The sequence below is a fragment of the Caenorhabditis remanei genome, chromosome II (assembly GCF_010183535.1).
Source record: "Caenorhabditis remanei strain PX506 chromosome II, whole genome shotgun sequence".
NCBI classification, from domain to species: domain Eukaryota; kingdom Metazoa; phylum Nematoda; class Chromadorea; order Rhabditida; family Rhabditidae; genus Caenorhabditis; species Caenorhabditis remanei.
In genome coordinates, this window is record NC_071329.1 from 2,333,490 (window position 1) to 2,352,735 (window position 19,246).

General features: G+C 38.9%; 3 protein-coding genes and 1 pseudogene across 4 annotated transcripts; 3 read left to right on the forward strand and 1 right to left on the reverse strand.

Moving 5' to 3' along the window:
- Window positions 1-560: 560 nt before the first annotated feature.
- Window positions 561-2,701, forward strand: GCK72_004056 (uncharacterized protein; the record flags this gene model as incomplete). The annotated part of the gene is made up of 3 exons (XM_003098323.2): window positions 561-707; window positions 841-901; window positions 2,580-2,701. 3 exons carry the CDS (start codon window positions 561-563, stop codon window positions 2,699-2,701), a joined length of 330 nt encoding a protein of 109 aa, XP_003098371.2.
- Window positions 2,702-8,036: 5,335 nt separating this feature from the next.
- GCK72_004057 (uncharacterized protein) lies at window positions 8,037-10,072 on the forward strand (the record flags this gene model as incomplete). The annotated part of the gene is made up of 4 exons (XM_053724432.1): window positions 8,037-8,147; window positions 8,391-8,525; window positions 8,576-8,614; window positions 9,731-10,072. 4 exons carry the CDS (start codon window positions 8,037-8,039, stop codon window positions 10,070-10,072), a joined length of 627 nt encoding a protein of 208 aa, XP_053588626.1.
- Window positions 10,073-10,525: 453 nt separating this feature from the next.
- On the reverse strand, window positions 10,526-19,184 carry GCK72_004058 (uncharacterized protein; the record flags this gene model as incomplete). Its single annotated transcript, XM_053724433.1, has 9 exons — window positions 10,526-10,632; window positions 11,369-11,954; window positions 12,418-12,552; window positions 12,596-12,760; window positions 13,266-13,532; window positions 14,763-15,164; window positions 16,120-16,368; window positions 18,238-18,429; window positions 19,068-19,184. 9 exons carry the CDS (start codon window positions 19,182-19,184, stop codon window positions 10,526-10,528), a joined length of 2,220 nt encoding a protein of 739 aa, XP_053588627.1.
- Window positions 11,045-11,748, forward strand: GCK72_004059 (annotated as a pseudogene). The gene is made up of 2 exons: window positions 11,045-11,091; window positions 11,331-11,748. Coding segments are annotated over exons 1-2 (465 nt in total).
- Window positions 19,185-19,246: the final 62 nt, after the last annotated feature.

Here is a 19,246-nt window from a genome sequence, read left to right on the forward strand (position 1 = left end):
CCTCTTCTGAAAATCCCACAAAAATAGTACCTTTTTTCTAGTTTTTGGCGGCGTTCTCCTGCATCAAATATCTATTTTAAAAACTTAACTTTAAAAACTTGAAAAACGCGCCACAGGTGCCCCAGCCGATTTCAAAGTTTAGATTTGAAAAGGTTGTTTTTATTCAAATTTCCTTCAAAATACCCGTAAAACTCTCAAATTTTCCGTTTTTAGAGGGGAAATATTGGCATTTTTCGGTTATTTTGAACCCTGGAAAATGGGGAAAAAATCTTCCGGAAAAAGCGCCTGCGGCGCGCCAGACTCTTCTGAAAATCCCACAATTTTTACACTAAAAATGGTACTTTTTCTAATTTTTAACATTCTCTTGCATCAAAATATCTTTGAGTCAAAAATCCACACAACGCGCCACAGGTGCGCCAGACGATTTTAAAATCACACCGAATTTGTCTATTTTAGACCAAAAAGTTGATTTTTTCTAACAAATTTCCTTCAAATACCCGTTTAAAACTCTCTAATTTTCCATTTTTAATGAATTTTTATTTTTTGATTTTCAGGGCGGAATGGGAACTGTCGAAGTGCAAACAATCTCCGTCGCCATCCACAATCGGCAACAACAACCGACAATGACCGGACCCGCTGGACCCGTCGGAATCACAATTAACGCGGGAAATGGCGAGGCGTCACAGGCGGAAAATGAACGGCCAGCGGTTAGTGTTTATTTTTGAAAATTAAAAAAAAAATGTGAAAAAAAAAATTTTTTTTTTTCGAAAAAAATTTTTTTTTTCATAAAACAACCAAATTTTCATTTTGTAATTCTAGACCTAACGATTTGTGTTACAGGAACCACTCAGCCCATCAAGTGTATTCGATGCTCGTGGGCCGAATCTCCCAGTACCACCGGGTAGGTCAAAATCGAAAATTTTTTTTTAAAATTCTAAATGGTTAAAAATAAAGAAAATTGTCTCGAAACTCAAAAAAATGACATTCCACACGTTTTTCTAGACGAAATTCCATTAAAAAATGAGTGAAAACACCCCTAAGAGAAAAACGCGCCGACGGTGCGCCAGACACAACGAGAGGAAGACAAATGATTTCATTGAGATTTGAAAGGTATTTAAGCTTGATTTTGATAAAAACCTTATTCTAACTCGCCGAAAACCGATTTTTTTCTCAAAAATTTGCTTGAAAACGGTTTTGATATAAATTCGCGTCAAAGGCGCGCCAGACTTGCAATTTTTCGAATTTTTGGCGATGATTTGGTCAATTTATTGTATTTTTTAATAAATTTTTAATTTTTCTATTCAAAATTGGTAGAAATCGGCTCAAAATTATCTTAAAAATCCGTAAATCGGCTGAAAACCACCAAAAGCCAAAAACGCGTCAACGGCACGCCAGACTCGAGGTTTTTGAGTTTTTCCCGAATTTTTTCGAGTCACAGTTGAATTTATACTTAAAATTTAATAAATTTCATGCCGATTTAGTAAAAATGAGTCGAATTCGGTCTCAGACAGCTGAAACAGAAAAATGCGTCAAAGGCGCGCCAGACTCGGCATTTTTCGAGTAATTTGGTCAATTTAGTGTATTTTTTCAGTAAATTTTTAATTTTTCTATTCAAAATTTGTGAAAACTGGCCTAAAACCTCCAAAAATAGCTGAAAAATCGGCTTAAAACCGCGAAACCCCCAAAAACGCGTCAACGGCACGCCAGACTCGGGATTTTTGAGTTTTTCCCGAACTTTTATAACTTTTTTCCAAGTTTTTCTGAATTTCTCCTAGTCGCAGTTGAATTTCTACTCAAATCTAAAAAATTTCATGCCAATTTTTTCAGAAATTGGTAAAATTCGGTAAAAATTAAAATTGCGCCGAAGGCGCGCCAGACTCGTCATTTTCATTTTTCCTAGTTTGGGCAGGGCTTAGGCAGAATTTCTTGATTTTTTCAATGAATTCGTCAACTTTCTACGAAAATCCGATGAAAATTGTCCAAAAATTGGATAAGAACTGAAAACGCGTCAAAGGCGCGCCAGACTCGGCATTTTTCGAGTAATTTGGTCAATTTATTGTATTTTTTCAGTAAATTTTTAATTTTTCTATTCAAAATTTGTGAAAACTGGCCTGAAATTATCCTAAAAAATCCAAAAATCGGCTAAAAACCACCAAAAGCCAAAAACGCGTCAACGGCACGCCAGACTCGGGGTTTTTGAGTTTTTCCCGAATTTTTATAACTTTTTTCCAAGTTTTTCTGAATTTCTCCTAGTCGCAGTTGAATTTCTACTCAAAATCTCTAAAATTTCATGTCGATTTAGTAAAAAATGGGTGAAATTCGGTAAAAATTAAAATTGCGCCGAAGGCGCGCCAGACTCGTCATTTTCATTTTTCCTAGTTTGGGCAGGGCTTAGGCAGAATTTCTTGATTTTTTCAATGAATTCGTCAACTTTCTACGAAAATCCGATGAAAATTGTCCAAAAATTGGATAAGAACTGAAAACGCGTCAAAGGCGCGCCAGTCTTTCCAGTTTTCGCCGATTTTTAAGCAGAATTTTCGGATTTTTTCCAACTTTTTTGAAATTTCTTCAATTTTCAGCACCTCCGGCAGACAACGCATCAGAAATGGAGACGGTCGAGCGGGGACCACAGATTCCAGAGGAGATAATTGCTCATCAAATTGTCAACGATGCCATGAACGAGCTGTTCAATCAGGAATAAATTTTTTTTGAATTTTTTCACTTAAAATTTTCGAATTTCCCGCCATTTTTACCCCTCTCAAATGTGATTTTCGCGCCCATTTGCATTCCAGATTATTGATTTTTGATTTTTTTAGAAAGTTTTTAGTTCCTCCTAAAATTCACTATTTTCATGGGTATTGTTTTAATTTTTTTTTTGGATTTTTCGGATTTTCAATTACAGCCTAATTATCTGTTGATTTTTCCTTGAAATTCTGCTGAAAATTATATGAAAACGCGCTCTATTGAGAAAAGTTGAGTTTTGTCTCATTAGAGCGCGTTTGCATCACTTTTGAGTGAATTTTTCGAAAAATGCCCAATTTCTGTACATAGATATATCTATATATTTCACAGAGTTTTTTTATTCCAGCATAAAATCAAATTTATTTCATAAAAATTACAAAAATAATAATTTTTTCCTGAAAATTTGGTCAAATTAATTTTCCCTCGTTTTATCTGTGTGATTTCCCATTTTTTGTGTTCTTTTTTTAGTTTGATTGGGATTTTTAGGTCTATATCAACAAAAAATCGTTTCGTGACCTAGAAAACCGAAAATTTGGGAAACTAGTCCCTTTCTATTAAAAACGACGAACAACGCGTCAAAGGTACCCCAGATCCAAGCAATGGGGGGACTAATTTTCAAACAATTTGGTTTTCTAGGCCATCCCGCTAATTACTATCGAAAATGACATTTCTAAATTGAAAACTGTGACAGAAAAACGCGTCAAAGGCACCACAGTTGACGATCTTTTTGCAAAAAGCGCCGGAGGCACGCCAGAATTTCGAATTTTGGGATTTTTAGTGGTTTCAGACAGTAAAAATGTCTCAAAATAGGCTGTAATTCGTCTTTAACCATACTTGCAACGGGCCGGGCCGGGCCGGGCCGGGCCGATTTGAGAATTTTCACCGGCCCGGCCCGGCCCGGCCCGGCCCGGCCCGGCCCGGCCTGGCCCGGCCCGGCCCGATCGGCCCGGGTCACAGTACAAAAATTTGAAAATTTGAATTTTTTTGAAAATTTTTTGATTTTTTCGCAAAAAAGTCGAATTTTCGACTATGTTTTTACATATCGATAAAACTCAAGTGTACATAGGATTTTTGACTATTTTTGATGAAAATTTCAAAAAATTTCGAAAAATTTTGTGAAAAAATTGTGCTCATTTTTTGACTCCGGGCCGACCGGGCCGGGCCGGCAACTTTCTCTACCGGCCCGGCCCGGGCCGACGGGCCGAGCCGGGCCGGGCCGATATTTTGCAAGTCTGTCTTTAACTGAAAAATCACGCCTAAGGCGCGCCAGACGTTTCGAAACTCTTATTTAGGACTGTTTTTGGTCTATTTTCACACGATGCTGAAAACGCGCCAAAGGCACCCCAGCAGCCTCAGCTTATTCTTGATAGTTCGACACGCGTCAATGGCACGCCAGACTGCAGCTTTCTGCCGAAATTTGACGATTTTACAGCAAAAAACGCGTCAAAGACGCGCCAGACTTGCGAATTTTTGAATTTATTGCGTTTTTTCAACTATATTCTTGTCAAAAAAACAAGAAAAGCGTGGTTTGTTAAAATTCTCTTGGGTCCGCTCATTGTCGATGACCCCTTTACTTGTTGGTCCCTCTCACTCTGTGACAGACGGACCGCCCATCTTTTCCTTTTTTCTTTTTTCAAATGTTGAAGTGTTTGCGTGACACAAGAATAGGAAAAGTGTCTTCCGGGAGGGAATTTGGAGAGAAAATTCGATTTTTGGGCGGTCTGAGTAGTTCCGGATTCAGAAAGTAGCTATGTGTGGCGGCTTTTTCCTGTTTGCCCGGATTTCCACTACTTTTTCTTGCAATCTGGATTACTGTAGGTTTCTTGAGTAAAGAAATGTGATCTAATGCACCAAGTTGTATGACTTGAAAGCTGAAGGTGTGAGGATTTTGAATCTGGTTTCAAATTTTGAAAAGTGTGAATATGGGCGGAGACAAATGATCGCAAAGTTTGACATTTTTCAAGTTTTGAAGAGATTTTCACGACTTTTTCACTCGAATCCTCTGGCTTTGAGCCTCGAGTCGCTACGCAGCGAACCTTTAATTACATAGTCAGATCATTGCCAGACAATAGCTTATCTATCTGTCTGTTTGTCCATCTGTAGGTACAAATGTCCAGATGTTTGCTTCACCAGAATTAGCGCTCGAAATGGGACGTCCCGCTTTTTTCCGGTCATTTCGTAAAACAGTCAATTTTGGTCGGAGAATAGTGAAACTTTCACAGAGTCTGAAGACATAGCTTGGGACGCGATTCCCTAAGTTTTAAAAATATAGGTTCATTCTTAACCATTTTATGACAATCCGGGACGCGCGGGACGGGGACGCGGGACGTTCCAACTCGTCCCATTTCGAGCGTGTAGCTCGCTTCAAACTGAGTTTTATGAGGTGAAAATTATACCAAAATGTAGATCTCGACGAGTTCTATGTCACTGACATAATATGGGTCGGCTCAGATCTCATGATGGTACCCTCGTCGAGATCTACATTTTGGTATAATTTTCAGCTCATAAACCTCAGTTTGAAGCGAGTTCCGCTCCCTGTCCAAGTATTCCGAGGACCTACAGTACTGGCCATAAAGAATGCGACAAGAGCAGTTTTTAGTTGAAAATGGTCAACTTTGTGAGTGTGACACGGTCTCCCTGATAGTCCCATAATATTGATTGTTTTTGGATGGCATAGATCACAAAAAGAGCTCTATTTTTGTAGTTGACAACTTTTTTGTACAAGCACGCCCAAAGAAGTTACAGGCAGTCAAATTAAAAAGCTCAAAAAGTTCTCTTTTTAACACTGAAAAGGGCAACAATTGCGAGAAATTACTTTGACTGCCTGTAACTTCTTAGGATGTGCCCGTACAAAAAAAGTTGTCAACTACGAAAATGGAGCTCTATTTGTGATCTACACACTCCATTAACAATCAATATTGTGAGACTATCAGGAAGGATGTGTCACACTCACAAAGTTGACTATTTTCAACTAAAAACTGCAAGTGTCGCTTTTCTTTATTGCCAGTACTGTATGTCAGTCTGTCGGTATCTAAGTTTATCCGGATCTCCAAGCTTCTGAACACGTGGTCTGCTAGACCGTCTATCTGTCTGTCCATCGATCTGTCTATCCAGATGTCACTCTTCTACTAGTGAGGCCTATGACCCCAATCCTCTTCCAAAGATCATCGCGTCCATTTTCTCTCCCTCCATATCCCCCAAGGGACGAGCCCTTGAAGATACATTTTTTTCATCCCGTCGTCTTCAACAACAACAAAAAAAGAGACAGAAAATGACCGCCCATCCGGGGAGTGGGGGAGACTGGTACCACCAGTCGCAACGCCCCCTTTTCCGTTTTGGAAAAAAAATAGAAGAGGCGTTGATTGTTTTCGCATTGGCGGGGTTTTTTTTGGGTATAAGAAACCAGAAAACTTTTTTTTTGGTCAGTTTCAGAGCTTATTTCAGCGAGACTGGAAAAAGTAGGATGGTGGCCTAGAAATCCCATTTCTAGGCCACCAATCTGAAAAAGTTTCGGGGACTAGTTTTCCCCAGCTTGAAGGTTTCTAGGCCACATAATCTCTAGTTAATCGGCCCTAGATCCCGGGGACTAGATTTCCAATTTCTGATTTCTAGGCCACCACCATTCAAAAAGGGCATGCGCCCAGTTTTTGCACTTTTAGTGCAGAAAGACATCGCACTTTTTGGAATGTATCGCATTTCTTCTTCTTTTAGATTCACTTTGTGGGTGTGTCAAAAAAAGAGAGATGAAATTGGATTAACAGCTTTCTATTTTTCACACTTTCTGTCTTTGTCGTCTCAGAATCTGACGTCGTGAAGATTCTGAATTTGGTCTTCGAGTTCTAGATGTTGTCAGCTGTCAGACTGAGATCTTAGAATTCTGAAATTTTGAACATCCTTCTGAGCACGGGTTACTGTAGTTTGCAGATGTACGCAAACACTGACGCATCATATCTGACGACAAATTGAGGGGAAATTTCGAACTTTTAAGAACTCTGCTTTTTCACAAGTTTCGAATGCAAACGCGCTCCATAGATAAATTCGGTTTTTAATAAAAATTTCATTTTAAAATGTAGATTTTCGTAGATTTGACACGACGACAAATTGTATCCACGTTATCAGTAGAGCGCGGTTGCAACGTATGACCGTAATCAGTTTTTCAAAAAGAAGAGTCGTGGCCTAGGATCCGACAACTCGGCCATCAAAATATCGAAAATGACGTCAAGCGAGTGCTCCCGTAACATTTTGGAGGGAAATTTGAATTTTTTTCATATTTCAACCGATTATCAGTTATTTTTCTCCGAAAAACTACAGAAATCGCTTGAAAATCGATAAAATTCAAATTTCCCGTCCCAAAATGTTACGGTAGCACTCGTGACGTCATTTTCGATATTTTGATGGCCGAGTTGTCGGATTCTAGGCCACCGATTTTTGGCAAAAACTCATTGACTACACCTCTCATTGACTACATTATCTCATTGACTACACATTCTCAATGACTACAAAGTCTCATTGACTTCATTTTTCTCAATGACTACACTTTTCTCATTGACTACACCACTCATTGACTACAAAATTCGAGGGATTCTCTCATTGACTACATCTACAAATAGAACGTGATACTCACAATTTTTTAAAGTTAAAATTAGTAATCTTTGAGCATTCACCATTCTCTTAGGCTTAGGTTTCTTAGAAATTCGGAAAAAAATTTTGACAAAAACGGTAATTATTCGTTTTTCGTTTTTGGCAATTCTTTTCCGAATTTCTAAGAAACCTAAGCCTAAGAGAATGGTAAAAACTCGTTTTTATTTTGGTCTATTTCTAGTCCTGCTTGGAAGATAAGGCTTCTGAGATATATTATAAATTCAGATGGTCTAGTGGACTGTCTTTCAGAGATATGTAGTCAATGAGAGAATTTCTCCAATTTTGTAGTCATTGAGTGGTGTAGTCAATGAGAAAAGTGTAGTCATTGAGAGACAAGAAGTCAATGAGACTTTGTAGTCATTGAGAATGTGTAGTCAATGAGATAATGTAGTCAATGAGAGGTGTAGTCAATGAGTTTTTGCCCCGATTTTTTATGTACAGATTTTCGATAATAATTCATTTAAGCATAGTTGTCAAGTCCCGGCTTCAAAAAATGACCCTTTTTCCAATTTTTCATCGAAAATGTGACTATTTTTCAGAATTTCTTCTAATTCTGAATGATAGTCGAAAATTTGACTTTTTCGCGAAAAAATTTCAAAAAATTTGAAAAAAATTGGATTTTTTTTTCTTCCAGCGCCCCGCCCCCCTCTGCCATGTCCCTCCCAACACCTCAATACCGTCTCCAAGCGATTCGAGCGCTCGACGTCTACGAGCCATCTGAAGACACGTTTCTGTTGATTGATGCGATTGAGAAGGATATTAAGGTATCGATTGGATTACTGTAGTCGGAAAAGTACGCAAACACCGATGCACCATATTTTACGACAAATCACGTTTTTGAGCGAGAATTTCGAATTTTGAGAAAAGATGTCAAGAAATTCCGCTTTTTCACGAGTTTTGAAGACGAGAACTGTTTTTTTGCAAAAAAAACTTCTTTTTTTTTTTTGAAAAAAAAAATTTCGAAAAAATGTTTTTTTTCAAAATTTTCCAAAACTCTATTTTTCCAGGAAATCCGTTCCCGTGAGCCCCAACTAGTGCTAGAAATCGGTTGCGGCTCTGGCGTCGTCTCAACATTTGTAAATCAAGCACTCGGTGGAAACGTGACGTCAATGGCCACCGATCTGAATCCCCACGCTCTCGATGTGACACTGGAGACCGCGAAACTCAATGATATCAAGATAGATGTGGTCAGGACGGATTTATTTGCTGGATTGGAGAATTGGTTGGGAAGGTAAAAATTTGAAAAAAAAAAATTTTAAAGAAATTTTTTGCGAATCAAAAATTTTAAATTTAGGTAAAAAGAGACGAGAAAAGACTTATATTTAACTGAAAACCCTAACAAAATGTGTTTTTCTCCGAAAATTTTCTTTTTTTTCCAAAAATTTCAGAAAAAAATTCTGTTGTCCACGAGGACTACAAATTTCGTGAAATTTCGAATTTTTCTTTTTTTTTCCCCATGTCAGGTCAGAATTACCTGTTTTCTGGTCTTAACACCTCCAAAAACGGAAAAAATTGTCGAAAAATAGCCAAAAATCGAAAAATTAAAAAATTTTCTCGTGTACTCCTCTCGGACAAGTGAATCCACGTAAGAGTAAACTACTTGTTTTTGACTTTTTTGGTAATTTTGACTATTTCCGCTCCAAAAATACGTGATAAATCAATAAAATTCAAGTAAAATACGGAAAATAAGGAATTTCCTTCGTGTACTCCTCTCGGACAAGTTGGGATGACTTGTCCACGTGGAGTACACCAGTGATTTTCATTATTTTTGGAATTTTGCTTGATTCGCACCTTATAACACTTGAAAATTCGCTAAAAAAAAGCAAAAACCAAAAATTTTGAAAATTTCCCCGTGTACTCCTCGTGGACAAGTTTCCTCAACTTGTCCACGAGGAGTACACGGTGAGATTTCGAGATTTATGGAATTCCAGATTATTTTGCACCTTAAAGTACGTGAAATTCACCAAAAAATGAAAAAAAATCAAAACTTTGGGAATCCCCTCGTGTACTCCTCGAGGACAAGTTTGCCGGAATTGTCCACGAGGAGTACACGGTGGAATTTTGGAATTTTGAACATTTTTCGAATTTCAGGTCATTTCGCATCTCAAAGCAAGTGAAAATTAACAAAAAATAAAAATTCCCCGGAAAATTGAAAATCCTTTCGTGTACTCCTCTCGGACAAGTTAGGATGACTTGGCCACGAGGAGTACACGGGCAAATTTTCAAAGTTTTTTGGTTTTTGCTTCTTTTTTTAGCGAATTTTCTATTTCTTTCAGAGTTTTAGAGGTTTTATAGCTTCGAAAAGTCGATTTTAGCTATTTTTCCCTCGAAAATTCTGAATTTCCAGGTCGACGTGCTGCTCTTCAACCCTCCATACGTTCCAACCGAAGAGGAGCCCTCCACAAATATCGAATTGACGTACGCCGGCGGTCGAACGGGTAGATCAACACTCGATCGATTGCTGCCACGTGTCCCTGAGCTGTTGTCGCCACGTGGCGTCTTCTATCTCGTCGCACTGCACTCGAATGATATTCCCTCGTTGCTCAAAGAGCACTCCGATCGGATGACCGCATCCGTCTCAATGGAGCGACGTTGCGGCATCGAGCATTTGTATATTTTGAAATTTGTGATGAAGGAAAAGAAATTGAACAATGATTGTATCACCGCTCCGTTGGCTTGTCCTGAATAAATCGCTTTTTCCAGCTGTTTTAAAACTTGTCCACGAGGACTACACTGCAGAAATAACCGAAAATTATGAGAAAATTGGAAAAATAATCGAAAAATTGAATAAAAATCAAAAAAACAGGCAAAATTGGAAAAATCTCGAAAATTCACCGTGTACTCCTCGTGGACAAGTTGGGCACTATTGTCCACGAAGACTACACGACGGGATTTTCGGAATTTATCTATTTTCAGTTATTTTTGTCGATTTTTCTATATATTTTTTGGATTTCCAAATAAAACATCGAATTTAAAGGCGAAAAACCGCAATTTAATGAAATAAGTTATGCTGGAATGATGAATTTGGAGGGAAGTGAAACAATACCGATTAAACACAATGACGGGGATCGAAAATACCGAAAAATTTCACACATAATAAATAAATAAATATTGAAATAACTTAAACAGGGAGAAGGAGGAATTATTCGTTGCGAGAACTCGGACGAGACGGTGGGCGGGCGATTCGGGAGTTGGATGGAGGGCGAGGCAGAGCTGAGGAGCCGGGACGAGCGATTCCGGATGGAGTGGCTGGAATGCGATTTTTTATTGAAAAAATCGTCTTTTTACCGAAAAATTGGGTAAAAATCGGATGTTTTTTAATAGAATTTCAGTAAATCTTAGAATTTCTGAAAAAACGCGCCGAAGGCACGCCATGCAATATAATTTTTCACCCCATTCCGCCACGGAAAAAATGGTCCAAAAATAGCCAAAAATCGAAAAATTAGAAAATTTCCTCGTGTACTCCTCTCGGACAATTGGAGTCAACTTATCCACGAGGACTACACGACCTGTTTTGGTAATTTTGACCTATTTTCCTATTTTGAGTTAGAATTGGCTCTTTTCTTGTTTTTGCACTTTAAAACACATAAAAATAACAAAAATTGGTCGAAAATCAAATTTTTGAGATATTCCTCCGTGTACTCCTCTCGGACAAGTTCGGATGACTTGTCCGAGAGGAGTACACGGGGAAATGTTCAAAGTTTTTTGGTTTTTGAATGAAAAACTTCTTATTACTGAAAAACTGGTTGAAAAAGCAACGATTTTTGACAGAATTTAAAAAAAAAAGTGAAAAACGCGCCGACGCCACGCCAGGCGCTTCTCTCGGACAAGTTCGGATGACTTGTCCGAGAGGAGTACACGAGGATATTTTCAATTTTTCGGGTTTTCGATTGCAAAAATCGTCTTTTTACTGAAAAACTGGTTGGAAAATGGAAGATTTTTGACAGAAAAGTGAAAAACGCGCCAACGGCACGCCAACCCATACCAATTCTCGATCTCGTTGGTCCACCAGTCGACGGGGCGCCCGCAGTCTGTGGTCTAGCGATTCCAACGGGTTTCCTAGCCATCGGAGCCCCCGGAGCCACAGGTACAGTATGCCTAACAACATTCGGAGCAATTGGTGTCGGTCTGACAGGAGCCATCGGTCGTGAGCTAGTCGTCGGTCGTGAACTCGGAGCAACTTTCGGAGCAACTCTCGCCGGCGCTACCGTAGCCTTTGGTTTCGCGGTGAGACCCACCGTCGCACCACCACCACCGAAATTCGGCGCTGGTCTCGCCACGAACGGTTTCGGCTTCATTGGTGGTACTGTAGCGGTGGGAGGCGGAGCTTTGGGTGATGGTGCTCGGCGAGTTGCGGCAGATTGAACAGGACGAACGGTTCCGGATGGTTTGGCGGATGAAGAGATCCGAGGGGGCGGAGCCGCCGCCGCAGAAGTTGCTCTTTTTGTGGGCGGAGCCGAGGGTTTGGGCGGTGCGGTGCCACCGATTTTGTAGTGTTTGGCGAGACGAAGGATTTCTGGAGCTGCGGTGCTACCGTACTCCTTTTCGAGCTCCTCGATTATAGAGGGGATCTGGAAATTATCGATTTTTCGAGGTGAAACAAGACTTGTTTCGTGTACTCCTCGTGGACAAGTCAGCTCAACTTGTCCACGAGGAGTACACGGAGAAATTTCGAATTTTTTCAAATTTCAGGTCATATCGCACATTAGCGCATGAGGAAGTTGACAAAAATGAAAAAAATTGAAAATCCCTCCGTGTACTCCTCGTGGACGAGTCAGTTCAACTTGTCCACGAGGAGTACACGGGGAAATTTCGAAATTTCTCGAATTTCAGATCATTTAGCACCTTAAAGCACATGGAAATCAACAAAAATCAGCAAAAGAAACCGAAAGTCTGAAAATCCCTTCGTGTACTCCTCGTGGACGAGCCAGTCCAACTTGTCCACGAGGAGTACACGACAGAAATTCACGAATTTTTCAAATTTTAGCTCAATTTTCATCAATTTTCGTCGTTTTTTCTTGTGGGATACTGTACCTTTTCAGCCTTCAATTTATCATCATATACATCCGCTAAAAGTCGTTTCGCAACCGCTTCTCCTAGTGATTTTTGAATTGAGGCGACGATACGGAGCGACGCTTCACGAACTTCTTTATCGGCGTCGTTGGTCGCCTGAAATTTGGAATTTTGGGTGAAAACTGGAAGGTCAAAATACCTTCAAAATGTGCTCCACCAACTGTTTGACCACATCGATTTCCACCGTTTTCGTATCGTTTTTCGCGTAGAATCGACTGAGAAAAAGGGCGGTTTGTTGACGAATTTGAGGATTTTTCGAGCCGAGAGCAGTGATGACAGCTTCCGAGTAGGCGGAGAGAGGCGTCTGGATAAAAAGGAAAAATTTAAGTGAAATATGTCAAAAAACTGTAATTTCAGATCGAAAAGTTGAACTTTGAGGGGGAAATTTGGAATTTCTCAACTTTGGTGTCGATTTACGGCGTAAATCTACACCGAAAACAAGTTTTTCCTATCTCAAAGCCCCATGGCCGAGTTTTTGCGAAAATTCGGTCATGTGATTGTTTTCCATGAGGAATTTTCAATTTTAATGTCGATTTACGGCGTAAATCGACACAGAAACCGCATTTTTTAACCTTCAACGTTCGGTGACCGAGTTTTTGTAAAAATTCAACCACAGCCAGCTAAAATTTAGCCATAAATGCCTTTTCATAAGAAGAACTCCATTTTGGTGTCGATTTACGCCGTAAATCTACACCAAATTCATCTCTTTTCTATCTTGAAGCCCTGTGGCCGAGTTTTCCCGAAAATTCGGCCACGCTTTCGGATTTTTAGCGTTTTTTTTTAATCTATCAGTTTTTTTTCTCCCTTACCGTAACCGCCGCCTCATCACAAAACTCGACCAGCGCATCTCTCAACACGGCCTTCTTATCCTTGAGTTTATCAAAAACGACAGGAAATGCTCGATGAGCCAACGAGGCGAACGCGAATCGACTCTTTTGGGCGGTCTCTTTGAGAATTTGGGCCGATAGGGCCGCCACATTCACATTCACATCTTTCTCAATGATTTTGATAAGAATTTTCAAAAGTTCATGAAGACGTTCCGATATTTCGATTCGACCGATTCCGTCCATTGATTTCTGCAAAAAAATGTTAGAAATTATAGAAAAACTAGGATACAGTAATCCTAGATGACAAGGAGGAGCTATCTACAGTAAGAATATCGAGTCAAACACGATTTTTGACCGGAAATGATCGAAAATCACTGTTTTTGATCAAGAAATACCCGAAAACCCAGTTTTTTCCAGTAAAAAACCCGCGATTTTCAACCAAAAACCGGAGAAAAATCACTGTAAATTACGGTTTTTGAGCTACAGTACCCCTGACAACGCTCCGCCTTCTCTATTCAGAGTCTACAGTAACCTAGTACTGTAGCTACAGTAGTACCTTAATACTCTTCCCTCCAGCCAAAGCTAAAGTACGTGTTTCGAAGATCTAGCTACCGTAATCCGCTATCGGGGCTAAAGTAATCTAGTAAGACGCTACAGTACTCAGATAACGCTCTGTGTCCTCTATCCAGAGCCTACAGTAACCCTTCCAATTCTACAGTAATCGAGTCATTTGATATGTTTAGATCTGGAAGCTACAGTAACCTTTTGGCATAGAATTCGAGGTACAGTAATCTAGTAAGACGCTACAGTACTCAGATAACGCTTCGTATCCTGTATCCAGATCTACAGTATCCCTCCCAATTCTACAGTAATCAAGTCATGAATTTTATATAATGGGAGCTACAGTAACCTTTAGGATTGGAATTCGAGGTACAGTAATCTATTAAGACGCTACAGTACCCCCTGACAATGCTCCGTCTCAGCTATTCAGAGCCTACAGTAACCCTTCCAATTCTACAGTAATCCAGTCATGAATTTGATATAATGGGAGCTACAGTATCCTATCCAGCAGCTACAGTAACCTTTAGGAATAGAATTCGAGGTACAGTAGTCTATTAAGACGCTACAGTACCCCCTGACAATGCTCCGCCTCAGCTATTCAGAGCCTACAGTAATCCAATCACAACTTTAATAGATATTTCATACAGATATTGAGCTACACATGTCGCTACCGTAATCCAGTATCAGGGCTACAGTACCCCTGATAACGCTCCGCCTCCTCTATCCAGAGCCTACAGTAACCCTTCCAATCCTACAGTAATCCAGTCATTTGATATGTTCAGATCTGGATGAAAGCCAAGTTACAGTAACCTGGCGAGTGCCACTTCTGGAAATTCGGGCTACAGTACCCCTGATAACGCTCCGCCTCCTCTATCCAGAGCCTACAGTACCCAAGTACAGTAATCTACAGTACAGTACCTTAATACTCTCCCCTCCAGCCACTCGTTCCTTCCAATTCTTATCCACCAATTGCCCTTCCACTCCCTTCTCAATCTTCTTTCCAACGTCTTCTGAATCCATTATCTCCCATGGATCCATCACTGATGACGTGGCAGCGGATTCTGTTTCCTCTGACAACGAAGCTCCGCCCCCTTCTTCCTCCGTTTTCTCCGAATTTCCGACAGATTTCGGTTGAGATTCCTGGAATTTCTTGAATTCTTCCGTCGCCTCCTCCAGATACTGCTGGATTTTTTCCATTTTTGAGGTGTCTGTGGAGATTGGAACGAGGAATGCAGAAATGGCGTCGCCCATTAGTCTTTTGAGGGCTCCGAGTGCCTGACATGCTTTATCGCGGACTGTGACGTCACTGTCTGTGGAGGCCTGGAAATTGGAAAAATCGAAAAAATATCGCTATTTTTCAGTTTTTCCGGGTAAATCACACAAAATTCTGAAAATTTCTCATGAAAATCAAAGGAAAGCTGCAATTTTGGCGGAAAATCATTTAAAATTTCCCATTTTTTAACTAAAAATCAATGAAAAAATGTAATTTTTTAACAAAAAGCTGAAATTTTGACTTAAAATCACAAAAATTCTGAATTTTTCGTTTAGATTTCAGTTTTTCAGGCAAAAATCGGTATTTCAGACTCAAAATTGATTGATTTTTCAAGTTTTCAGCAGAAAAATAAGCAATTTATCTGTTTTTCAAGGTAAAAATGGCGAAAAGTTCTGAATTTATCATCTAAATTCCATATTTTTACGGTTTTTTTCTGAAGGAAAACTACCAATTTTTCGATTTTTTACAGAAAAATTTAGAATTTTCCATAATTTTATCATTTTGCATCAAAATTTATTGATTTTTCTTAATTTTCAGCCAATTTTCTACTTTCTTCCATCTCAAATCGAGAGAATTCATCAAATTATTGAAATGTTCTCATTATTTTTGCGTTTTTTTCGCAAAAATCAATATTTGTAGTATTTTTGATGAAAATTCAATAATTTTTCAGTTAAAAATGTGATTTTTTGAGACAAAATTTCAGCTTTTTCCGGGTTTTTATCTGAAAATTCGTAATTTTTCAAACTTTTTGCTCAAAAATTACAGTTTTTCATTGATTTTCAGGCCTAAAAATGCAAAATTTCAATGATTTTCAGCCGAAAGTTTTGGTTTTCCTTGATTTTTCATCTGAAAATTCGTAATTTTTCAAACTTTTTGCTCAAAAATTACAGTTTTCATTGATTTTCAGCCTAAAAATGGGAAATTTTCAATGATTTTCAGCCAAAATTTCAGCTTTCCTTCGATTTTTCATCTGAAAATTTGCATTTTTTCCAATTTATTCACCTTCACAACCAACGGCGCGACAGCCTTAACGAATGGAATATCCATCTGAAATTGTCGACACCAATACGAGAAAAGAAACGAGAGAAGTGTCTGTTTGGATTCTGGCGACGGAATTGAGAACCAATCGATGATATCCTTCAGAAGACGTTCAGATGACGTCGTATCGGATACAGAAGAGAGGGCGGAGAGTATGGCGTCACGCACATTCTTCTTCTTATCTTTCGCACGTTTGATTAGGAATGGTATCACCTGGAAATGAAAAGAGCATTTTTCAACTAAAAACGAGTGAAAAACGCGCTTTCAGACACACTTCCAGAGCATCGCTGGCGCGCCTTCGGCGCAGTTGAAAGTCGCGAATTTCAGAGCTCATTTTCAATAAAAAAAATAAAATTTCCGGTTAATTTCGATTTAAAAACTGCATTTTTCAGTGATTTTCTTCAATTTTTATTAAAAATCGAGGGTTTTCAGACGTTTCTGGGCCAAAACGTGTGATTTTTTTTTTATCGTATTCGATCGGAAAAGTGGCCAAAAATCTCGCTTGTTGGATCATTTACGATTATTTTTCACTCCGGAACACCGTATTTCGCAGCGACTTTTCCGTTTTCAGAGTGATTTTCAGCAATTTTTTATCAAGAAAACGGGGTTTCTGGTCGTTTTCTTCACTTTTTCACTAAAAAAATGCGGTTTTTGAGTCGATATCAACCGGAGAACGTTAAAATTCGTTGTTGAAAAAAGTATGAAAATTTCGGTTTTTGAGTAAAAAATGAGCCAAAAACGGGATTTTTGACCCAGAAATAGGAAAAATCCAGAGTTTTCAATCAAAAAATGGTGAAAAGACATGGAAAACACGAAGGGAAACGTGCTTTCAGAGTCAAACACCAGTGTGTGAAATCGCTGGCGCGCCTCCGGCGCAATTGCAAACCTCCGAATTTCAGCGATTTCCTGTTATTTTCGACTCAAAAACCGCATTTTTCTGAAATCAGTATCGCCAGAAATCGGAAATACGCGAAAAAACGAGATTTTTGACCCCGAAATAGCTAAAATTCAGATTAAATGATGGAAAATAGTGGAAAGACATGCAAAAATTGCTGAAAAAACGGACTTTCAGAGTAAAAAAATGACCAAAAATCACGGTTTTTGATCTAGAAATGCCTGAGAACCCAGTTTTTCAGTAAAAATTCCGATTTTCATACGAAAATCACTGAAAAATGCGGTTTTTGGGTCGTAATTAACTGAAAAATGCTGAAAAATGCTGCAAACAATTTTAGCTATTTTGCGGTCAAAAATCCCGCCGTTTGGCTCATTTTCGATCATTTTCGACTCCGAAACCGTATTTCGCATCGATTTCTCCGTTTTCAGGTGTTTTAGGGTCAAATACCGTGATTTTCAGCTATTTTTTCATCGAAAAAACGGGGTTTCCGGTCGTTTTCGTCATTTTTTCATTGAAAAATGTGGTTTTTGACTCAAAACTAGCCGAAAAACGCTGAAATTTGTGGTTTTCAACCGCGTTGAAGGCGCACCAGCAATGGGGTCTTGGAGTGTGTGAAATCGCTGGCGCGCCTTCGGCGCAATTGAAAATCTCCGAATTTCAGCGATTTTCAGCATTTTTCAGTTAATTCCGACTCAAAAACCGCATTTTTCAGTGATTTTTCACGTTTTTTACCGGTTTCTACGATTTCTTGGCTGAAAAACTGAATTTTAGTCATTTTGGGGTCAAAAATCCCGTATTTCGGCTCATTTTCGATCGTTTTTTCGACTCCGAAACCGTATTTCGCAGCGATTTCTTCGTTTCCAGGTGCTCTAGGGTCAAAAATCGTGATTTTCAGCTATTTTTCATCGAAAAATCGGGTTTTTCTGGTATTTCTGTATCAAAAACCGAGATGTTCTGTTCATTTCCGATCGAAAAATCGTGTTTTTCAGCGAATTTTTCACTTCTTTAACCATTTTCTACGATTTCTTGACTGAAAAATGTGTATTTTAGCTATTTTGGGGTCAAAAATCCCGTTTTTCGCATCGATTTCTTCGTTTTCAGACGTTTTGGGGTCAAAAATCGTGATTTTCAGCTATTTTTCATCGAAAAATCGGTCGTTTTCTTCACTTTTTCCGTCATTTTCGTACCATTCCAACGAATCCTCCAAACTTCTGTCGGAGCCCTCTCGCCAGTAGCTCGACCGTCTTGATCGCTGTCGTCACAACGACAATATTCGATTCTCGATCGAGAATTTTCCGTATTTCGTCCATTAACTCCCCGTAAATCGTCATTGATGACGTGGCGAGACGTGGATTCGACTCGATTATCGTGTTGAGTGCCTGGAAATCGATTTTTGGGATTTTCAGATGAAAAATTGATGGTTTTTCGCGCTGAAAATCGATTTTCAGAGCGATTTTTGAGTGAAAAGTGAGATTTTCATGCAAAAAAACGGAATTTTGAGCTGGAAAAATGAGTTTTTGGAGTAAAATCGGGTAATTTCGATTGAAAATCTGGAATTTCCGAGCAAAAATTGAGTTTTTCCAGTTAAATCGTCCAAAAAATGCATTTTTAGAATCAAAATTATTGAATTTTCAGTTAAAATCTGGAATTTTTGAGCAGATTTTCAGTCCGAATTCGCAAAAAGTGAGTTTTTAAGCTGGAAAAATGTGTTTTTGGAGTAAAATCGGTAAAATTCCGATTGAAAATCTGGAATTTCCGAGCAAAAATTGAGTTTTTGCGAAAAAATCGTCTAAAAATGGATTTGTAGAATCAAAATTATTGAATTTTCAATCAAAATCTGGAATTTTTGAGCAGAAAAAGTCAATTATTCTTCTCAAATCTGAAATTTTTCTTGATTTCCAATAGCTTTTTTTTGAAAAGATGAAATTTTGGTTGAAAAGTTTAGGAATTTCAGTCAAAATCTGCAATTTTCTGTCTGAAAATATCCATTTAAATCTGAAATTCCTCTATTCTATACCTCCAATCCCTCTTTCCTCTCCTTCCACTTGGCTCCCGCCTCCAAAACTGCCTTCTTGTGCTCCGTGGGCCATTTCGCAATCACGTCGACCTCATCGAGAATCGACCATTCGTCCATATTGCGAAATCTGAATCTCTGTGAATATTCTGAAAAGAAGAGAGAAAAAAAGAAGTAAATTC